Source organism: Ipomoea triloba, chromosome 2 (assembly GCF_003576645.1).
Source record: "Ipomoea triloba cultivar NCNSP0323 chromosome 2, ASM357664v1".
NCBI lineage: Eukaryota > Viridiplantae > Streptophyta > Magnoliopsida > Solanales > Convolvulaceae > Ipomoea > Ipomoea triloba.
In genome coordinates, this window is record NC_044917.1 from 15976150 (window position 1) to 15985545 (window position 9396).

General features: G+C 37.0%; 2 protein-coding genes across 3 annotated transcripts; one reads left to right on the plus strand and one right to left on the minus strand.

Moving 5' to 3' along the window:
* Positions 1-2416: 2416 nt before the first annotated feature.
* On the plus strand, positions 2417-7862 carry LOC116010424. 2 transcript variants are annotated; one of them, XM_031249832.1, is made up of 10 exons: positions 2417-2657; positions 3056-3263; positions 3635-3869; positions 4161-4327; positions 5074-5216; positions 5339-5516; positions 5609-6194; positions 6600-6712; positions 6905-7148; positions 7233-7460. In XM_031249832.1, the coding sequence occupies exons 2-10, from the start codon at positions 3070-3072 to the stop codon at positions 7458-7460; spliced, it is 2088 nt and encodes a 695-aa protein (XP_031105692.1). In that variant the 5' UTR covers positions 2417-2657; positions 3056-3069. The 2 variants fall into 2 exon arrangements, with proteins under 2 accessions (XP_031105692.1, XP_031105693.1); XM_031249833.1 differs by having other exon boundaries at positions 2418-2657; positions 3014-3263; positions 7233-7862.
* Positions 7863-8594: 732 nt separating this feature from the next.
* On the minus strand, positions 8595-9396 carry LOC116010823 (integrator complex subunit 6 homolog). Its single transcript, XM_031250327.1, has 2 exons — positions 8819-9396; positions 8595-8698 (listed from the first exon to the last, which is right to left on the minus strand). The coding sequence occupies exons 1-2, from the start codon at positions 9369-9371 to the stop codon at positions 8595-8597; spliced, it is 657 nt and encodes a 218-aa protein (XP_031106187.1). The 5' UTR covers positions 9372-9396.

The window sequence follows — 9396 nt, forward strand, 5'->3', positions numbered from 1 at the left end:
GAGTCATCTGTCCTGTGACAATCCCTGGAACTTTATTATATGTAGATTTCTGAGTCATCTGATCTGTTCTCTTTTATATTTAATTATTATTTAATTTATTGTTTAAAGGAATATTTAACAATTGCGTAAGGCTACCTAAATAACCTAATCCTCTAGATAATTAGTAGTGTGGGTCTAATCTTAAAATAAATTAAAAATTAATAATGATAAACTATTTTTTCTTTGCGAAATCTTTGACTATATTTAAATTAACTATGTCTGATTAATTATTATTAAAATAAATAATTAAATTACAACACTTACTAAATATCAAATTGACACCCACATAATTAACAATTTCCTGTCAAGTAGATTTAATTTGATTTTAATTTGACTAGCTAGAAAATAGTCTAATAAAATTGGCTTAAAATTAAGTGAGGTGACTGAACATCTCTCGTGAGCAATTCAAAATGAATAAAAATTAATAAAAATTATTAAAACTTTGATGGAGAAAAGGTATAACTTCATTTAATTGTACCAAAAATGATGATTTTATCTACAGAAAAGTTCGTAACCGCTATCCTAATGTGCACTATGAGTGAAGTCTATCTTGTGACATTAGCTGACAAAAAACTACGCAAAAATAAATCAATATAGGTTACCCATAATTAAACGACTCAAACCAATAAGACCATTAGCCAGCTTTGATAGGGAGTAGAACTTGGGAACTTGTGATTAACAAAAAAATAATATCCTAGGCTTCAATAAAATAAGAGAAAATTGCATCTTTGGGCTTCCAATTATACTTATGGTACAGACTTAGTCACTGAGTTATATGCGTAACCATTTTAACCCCTAAATTACTCATGGAGTGACGATTTTAGTTCTTGAAGGATCAAATTAACCATTTTATTAAGTGACAAATTGGTGGTAGAAATAGTTCCCGATGGACTAAAATCGACACTTTGTGCATAACTTAGGGTAAAATGATTGCAGATATAACTCTGGGACTAAGTTTGTACCACGCGTATAATTTAAAGACAAAAAATAATGGGAAAATGATACTTTTATCCCTAAGTTACGTGCACATAGCAGTTTTTCTACTGAGTTATTAAAGTGATGGTTTTTCCACTCAGTTATTTTAAAAGTGATGATTTTTCCCCTATAATGTTAAATTGATATTTTTGCCCTTAAAAATAACTATTTCATTTATTTTTCCTCTCCAATAAATTATTACTTATATGTATGGAACACTACGGTTCAGTTCGAACATAATCGGACACTGTAGCAATTGAACCTAAATAGTATGGACGGTTATGGTTACAATTCAGAACCGGAAAAAAATAAAATAAAATAATTGTTGAATTTAGACTATTTTAAAAATTATGAAATATAATTTACAAAAATAAATAAATTTTGAATTGGGGGTTAAAAATCGAAATCGAACCGATTTTATCAAAATAAGTGTTTGATCATTTTCACTAGAGTCATTGTCATTTTTGGTCCTACTGTTATTGGGACATTGCCAATTTTAGTCCATTTCATTAATTTTTGCCACATTGTGGCCAGTCTTATTTAATCTTTGCCACTTTTAGTTCACCATTAAAATTCTCGTCAAATGGTCGTCCAAAACAAGGATATTTTCGTCTTTTCATGCTTTGGTCATCTCCGTTACCCTTTGCAGTGGTTTTTCTTACACATATGTAGTCGTCCCTTTCTCCTTTCTCCTTTACCCTTTGCAGTTGTTTAAAATAGGAGACACCGCATAGAAAGATTTAGGTCTCCATTGGATGAAAATGTGTAAGGAAAACCAATACAAAGGGTAAAGGAGATGACCAAAGCATGAAAAGACAAAAATACCCCTGTTTTGGACGACCATTTGACGAGAATTTTAACGGTGGACTAAAAGTGGCAATGACTAAATAAGACTGGCTGCAATATGATAAAAATTAATGAAATGGACTAAAATTGGCAATGCCCCAATAACAGTAGGACAAAAAATGGCCCTACTGACTACGGTTCACAGTTCAACAATTATTTTTTTTGTGAGGTCTACTGACTCAGAACCAACTCCCTTCTACATGGGAGTGTACACCGGGTGCCGCTTGACCACAAGGTCTTTGGCAGCAAAAATGTTAATTTAACATCATAGGAAAAAATTGTCACTTTAATAATTCAGAAAAAAAAAAAAAACCTTTTCACGTAATTCGGGAAAACAATGTCATTTTTTCAAAAACAACAATTTTTCCCATAAAATAATGTGGTAAAAAATAGTTACCCCGTATTTCATTATTTTCGTACGACAATTGCTCCTCTAATCACTATTCCCTCAACCGCGCCCTTGCGACTTCAATCTGACTAGTTATCCGACACGGGAAATCGTTTCACGGAGTATAAAAAAGATCCAAAACCTCACCGCCACGACACTTCAAGACATACAGGCACAGCTAAAGTAAACTAATCCAAATATCCAATCCCTCCATTAATCACTGTTTCGATCAATCCTTCTCCGCCTGTCCCTTTCATACACCCTCTACTGTTCACAACAGGACACAGCTGCTCTCGCGTCCTTTATCCCTTAATCGGCAAAAATGGGTTGCTGATAATAAGTTCTTTCAACTCAAACCTGGTTTTGTTCTCTCGCTGATTCCGGACCCTTCTCCGCGTTCTTTTTTCAGGTAACTACTCCCTCTTCTCGACCCATCTCCCTGCTGTGAATTGTAATGGTTCCAGATTTGGCTCTTTAAAGGGTATTCTTTGGGGAGCTGTGTAAGAACATTGAATTGATTAGTAACTGCTAAATTGATCCTATGTATCAGCACGGATTTTCGTTTATTGGTTAAAGTTTCAATTTGGGTATTCAAGAATAAGTGTAATTGGTGGATACTGGATTGTAGTAGTCTCTAACCGTTCTTATGCATATTTGGTTATCTGGGCACTGGATATGTATGCTTTTTATATTGGTGTGGTCATTTTTCTGCTGAAGTTGGGAAATTTGGGTTTGTTGATATACTGTAATTGTATGCTTATGTAGGTGTCTGATTAAGTAACTCTAGTGCATTTGGATGGTGTGAAGGCAGTAGTTTGGGCATGGCTATGGTAAGCAAGACAAGGACTATGCTCGAGGATCTGGTTAGAGAGGGATCATTCAAATGGTTGAACAGAACCCACAGTTCATTTGATAAGGATTTTGAGGAGATGGAAAAGTCTCCATCATCAGGTGGAAAGAACTCGTTGCCGGAGCTCTCTCATTATGCAAATGTTGTTGCCTGGAGATGCTCAAAGTAAAATTACCATGATTAACCTTATTCACTGCATCTATTTTCTTTAAATTCAATGTATTTGCAAGTTTTCTTTGTTTCATGTAAGCATATTGAGTTAGATTACGTGCAAGAGACTATACCTATAATTGCTTTATTGAATTAGGTTTTATGTGCTAGAGACCATTCCTCTAGGTTATATGCTAGAGACTATTCCTTTAGTTGCTTTATTGAATTAGGTTGTATGTGCTAGAGACCATTCCTGTAGGTTATATGCTAGAGACTATTCCTTTAGTTGCTTACTTGCTTTATTGAATTAGGTTGTATGTGCTAGAGACCATTCCTGTAATTACTCTTTCTATACTATTAAGCATTAAGAAATGTTCATGATGCAGGATCCTTGAAATTTCCGTGAGTCAACTTAAAGAAAACTTTGATGAAGAGGCTTCTGATTCTTTAAGGCAGCCATCGCATTATGCACGAAACTTTTTGGAATATTGTTGCTTCAGGGCTCTTGCATTGTCTGTAAATGTAAATGGGTATCTAGGTGACCGAAATTTTCGGCGTCTTACATTTGATATGATGGTTGCTTGGGAGTTTCCAGCAGCTGGTAGCCAAGCATCTATCAGTGTATGTGTAATTGTTCAATAACATAGTTATATGTTTAGTTGAATGGAATGGTTTTGTTATTTAGTCATTTTCTGATTGCTATCAAGTGAAGTATGCGAGTCTGTCTATGAGCAATGCAAGCAAATGCTCCTATATCATGTAAATATTGGAAAGTAAAGCCTTTTTCACTTGGGGTTTTCCGTTATAATTTCTTAGAGGTGCTACTTATAATAGTTAAATAAAATTCTTCTTTTAATTGATAATTTCATTCTTGGAAGAGATTAGGGTTTCATAAATTTCTTTCTATTGCAGATGGAAGATGCCACTGTTGGTGTTGAAGCTTTTTCAAGAATTGCTTCTGCAGTTCCCATAATTGCCAATGTGATTGTTAGTAATAACATTTTCAACGTGCTTACTTCGGCAACAGATTGTAGACTTCATTTTTCTGTCTATGAAAAGTACCTTATTGGTATGGAAAGGTACAACTTCCTTTCAGTGGCTTTTTTAATGTATTGTTTGACTTCATCTGTGGCCCATATGGGATGTATTTCCTCAATTCATCCTATTTTCTTACCTGCCTCCTTTTCTATATTGTAGGCCACACTAGTTTGAATAATTGAATCTTACAGCTGCTTCTACCTATCTAACTTGTTCTATGGTTTGGTTAGCGGCTAACATAGAAATGGTTGAATATTCATTTGAAGGAAAACAAATGGCATATTGGGGTTAACATTGAATTATGATGACGAGTTTGAGATCCCCTCGTGCCCCTTTCTTTGAATTAGTTTTCTTGTCTCTCTAACTTGGTGAAGTTCAGGAGTTACTTGTGAGCACTTTGTGATAAGGGATAATTTGCATTTCCTCTTGAAAAATTACGACTACAAAGTTTCCTCATAACATCTTGCTCTCTTTTTCACTTGTGTCATGAGAAGAGAAGCAATTAATGTAGTGATCTTAGCCTTCTTAATATAGAAAGGAACTGTGGAGGCAAAATAAGCAGCACTTAATCTGACACTAAATTGTGAATTTTCTTCTTGAATCATCTGGAGTTAAATTTTTCCTTCACCGTAGCAGTCTTCCTAGTATTCTATTGTTGATTTTCTGAAGTTGCTCAATCCAATAACACACACCCATATTACTTTCAGTGGTTGATTTTGGTCATGCTTTAAAATAGTTGTGGTATAACACTGTAACACCGAATTTTGTATCTTGAACTTGTCTGTAGGGCTATTAAAAAATTGAAGAGCCAGTCAGAGTCATCTCACCTTTCCTCCCTACGTTCTGAAAGAGGGGAGAAGATCCTGGAACTGGATGGAACAGTCACAACCCAGCCTGTTCTTGAACATATGGGAATTTCTACATGGCCTGGTACATTCCTGGATTTGAAATTGTTAGAATAACGAGGGACTTGGCACAACTGCTAATACACATCCTCATTTCACATCATTAACATATAACATATATTTCAAGTGCACACATTTTGCTTGCAGGTAGGCTAACTCTGACGGATCACGCTCTCTATTTTGAAGCCCTTCGTGTTGTGTCTTATGACAAGGCAAAAGTGTATGACCTCTCGCAAGATCTAAATCAGGTTGTTAAACCTGAACTAACAGGGCCATGGGGCACAAGACTTTTTGATAAAGCAGTCTTGTATAAATCAGTCTCCTTGTAAGACATGATACTTATCTCATGTAGTTTGATTCTCCATGCTAAATCTTGTCTGATTTTTCAAACTTCTCAAATATAATTCTTGAATGTAGGCAAGACCCTGTTATTATGGAGTTTCCGGAACTCAAAGGGCATACGCGTCGAGACTATTGGTTAGCCATAATTCGTGAGATTTTATATGTGCATAGATTTATAAGGAAGTTCCAGATCACCGGAATTGAGAGAGAAGAAGCGCTTTTAAAGGCTATTTTCGGAATTCTGCGAGTACAAGCACTAAAAGATATGAGTTCTACATCCGCAGATCACATTAGTTATGAGGATCTTTTGATGTTCAATGTGTGTGATCAGCTTCCGGGTGGAGATGTAATACTGGAAACACTTGCTAATAGATCGGTTGTGCGGGAATTGGAGCGGACAAACTCTCCCAAGTGCAGAAATGAAGTGCACTCAGTTTCTGCTCTGGCAATGGCGTCCAACTTGGGTTTTGTGTTTGGATCAAGTTCTCATGTTCCTAATGCGACAGGAATCAGTGTAGGTGAGATTGCTGTAGGTGAGATGACTCCCTTGGAAAAAGCAGTTAAGGAATCTAGAACCAACTACAAAAATTTAGTGTCCGCACAAGCTACCGTCGATGGAGTTAAAGTTGATGGTATCGATACCAACTTGGCAGTTATGAAGGTATTGATGTTAGCTAGTATCACTAGTATGATGCAATAGATGATTAAGCTCATTTATTTGTCATGCATTTTGTGACAAGTAAGAATTTTAAAAGAGCTGGATTTGTGTCAATTGAGCGAAATAACCCATTAAAAAAAAGGGGAACAATAGCTAATCGGCTAACTAGGTAGCCTAGTTGGCCGCCTAGACCACCAATTACGGTGGTAATCTAGGCGGCCAGCCGTCGCCTAGGCACAGTTTTTGCAACACTAGTCAAATATTCAAAATTATCTCACTCTAGGAGTCTTTGTGTTGCCGAATGAAAATTATTCTATTTCCATCCCCTAGTATCTAAGACAATCTCAGCTGAAAGCCTGCAAAGACTTATGCGGTGTTCTAATCTCTAAGATTCATGTATACATGCAGGAGTTGCTGTCACCCATGACTCAACTTGGGAATTGGCTTCTTTTTCTAGCACATTGGGAAGACCCGTTAAAGTCCATCGTTTTCTGCATAGTTGTCACGTATATTATTAGCAGGTAAGATCTTTGGTGTATGCATTTGGGCTATTGTAAAATTGGGTACCTATCTCATTCCCGCATTTTCACTTCTTATCTTGGGCTTAAGTTAGATGAATAGCTGCCAGTGTTTAGACATATAATGGCATCTATCACGTTCTTTTATTTGAATAATTATAACTTGGTAGAAATACTTAAGTAGTTCGTTTGCAGGGGATGGCTGGGATATGCTTCTGCCTTCTTGCTCGCCTTTATTGCGGTCTTTATGTTACTTACTCGCTATTTTAGCCAAGGCAGACCAGCCGATGAACTCAAAGTGATAGCTCCTCCCGAAATGACCACCATGGAGCAGCTTCTGGCTGTCCAAAACGCAATCTCTCAAGCTGAAGAACTGATCCAAGATGGAAACATTGTTCTTCTCAAGATTCGTGCCTTACTGTTGTCCATATTCCCACAGGTTTTTAATTTTTATACTTTTCCCTGTTTTCAGAGTTTGATTTGAATTTACATTGCAACGAATAATTAGCTCATTCACATTCAGGCAACTGAGAAGTTTGCGGGTGCTCTTTTTGTCATGGCATTGGTTTTGGCGTTCTTGCCATACCGATACATAATCCTACTGCTTTTCCTGGAGGTCTTCACCCGAAACTCTCCACTTAGGAAAACAAGCACAGAAAGATGGACTAGGAGATTGCGGGAATGGTGGTTTAGCATACCCGCAGCTCCTGTGGCTCTCGAAAGATCTAAAGAAGACAAGAAGAAACGATGAAGACGACATGCACAGATACAGTCAAAGCCCCACACTTTTTGCAAGGCATCCCCTGAAATGTACATTTATGTGAAGGAAAAGGGAAAACGGAAAAGGATCGATCATATTGGCTTTGGCTTTCAAGAGTTGATTATCCTAATCGTATCTGCTGTATCCTACTGCAGATACGCAATAAAATTTCTGTAACTTGTACTAAGCTGTCTGTTTCATCATGTAAATGTGAAGTTCCTTCATATCATACACCACCTGATCCAAAAGGGAGCCAAACCCAACTAGTTTTTGAGGGTCATGTAGCTAATAGCTTCTTAATATTGTGGTTTGATATCAACTTTGAGCTTAGCTAGCTGCTACACACACACATATATAGTCTAATCACATTGAATAGCGAGCAAAAGTTTAGCCTCCGTTGATCACTTGAGTCACTATATTTACTTCTCCATAAACTGTCGGGTCGGTGTGGGGCGCTTAGGTCGGCGATTTCACCTTTTGTCATAAGGTTTATCACATCTTGAGAAGATAAGATTATTATTACTATCATCTATTTCCAAAGTAAAAGTGATTTGACAAAAGTAAAAGATTGTTATTATACTATCTCAGGCAAGGAATTTGACAAAAGTAAAAGATCAGATTCTCTAAGAATTTGAAATCTGTAATTGATGAGATTCAAAACCATTTTATTTTTTCATAACTTACCATTTTTGCCAAAATAACTAAACTCCATTCTTTCTTCTCAAGATTAAATTCTCAACCCCAAGAGCTCCTCACGCCTGACCCGACAAAGCATCTGAGCTGCCCATGCAGGCAACTAAACTCCATTCTTGACATTTAACAAGATTGCCAAATTTCATGAAGCTGTTGTATTCTGCTGCATATATATTGCTAAAATTCTCCACAACAATTACAAATAGCCATAATAAAATCTATAGACAAAAAGAAAAAAAAAAACAATTAACTTATTTCCAAATGCTACATTTAATCGCATCCCGTGCCAAGAAATTTAACTACCAGTTATTGACCAACAAAACAAAACAAAACCTCAGACTCATCAAAGAACCTCAAAAACTCAGAAAAACAATCTGCAAATCCTAAGAAAAATGTTATAAAATCCTCACCCAAAAGAAAAAAAATAATAGTTCAAAAATCTGGAAGGTCCTTCACGCTCTCCAATGAAGAAGAGGAAGAAGAAATGGAACTTCTCATCAAAAGCAATGAATCCACACAGTTACCAAATGGTGGTCCTGAGCACAGGAAATCCATGGAGGTTGGATTAAAATATTGCATACCATTATTATTATTATTATTGTTATTATTATTATTATTATTTAGATATTCATTATTATCAAAACTATTATTATTACTGTTATTCTGAGCATCAAAAGCATGGCCTACACTAGAGCTCCCTTCTTTTTCATCTGTCACCACCGAGGTGGAATCATTATCTGTGATCTCATGATTATTTCTATTAGTTATTTCTGTGATTATATAATCGTCGCAAGGCTCGGGTTTAGGGTGGCCCTGGGGAGGAGGAGGCGGCGGTGAAGCGCGGCCGTCCTCGTTGGCCATGGCGGCGGGGCGAGAGAAGCCGGTGAGCTTCTGCACTAACGCCATGAAGTCTTTAGGCTGGGTGTGGATGACCTTTGGGGAATGCGTGTAGATTATGACCGGGTGACGGGGTTGAGGCATGGCGGTGGTACTTGCAATGGCGGCCGATACGCCATTTATAACCGAGGATGACGACGAGGATGACGAAGACGACGAGGAAGAAGATGAGGAGGACGGGGATTTCTTGATGAAATGAGAACCTCGGTTGATCTTCAACGCCTGGTTTGCTGCCGCGCTGCCGCTCATGATCTGATGGTGATGGTGATGGTGATGGGAGTCTCTCTTTGCATGATCATCTTGAAAATGCATAGTGAGGAATCTTGAATTCAAGAAC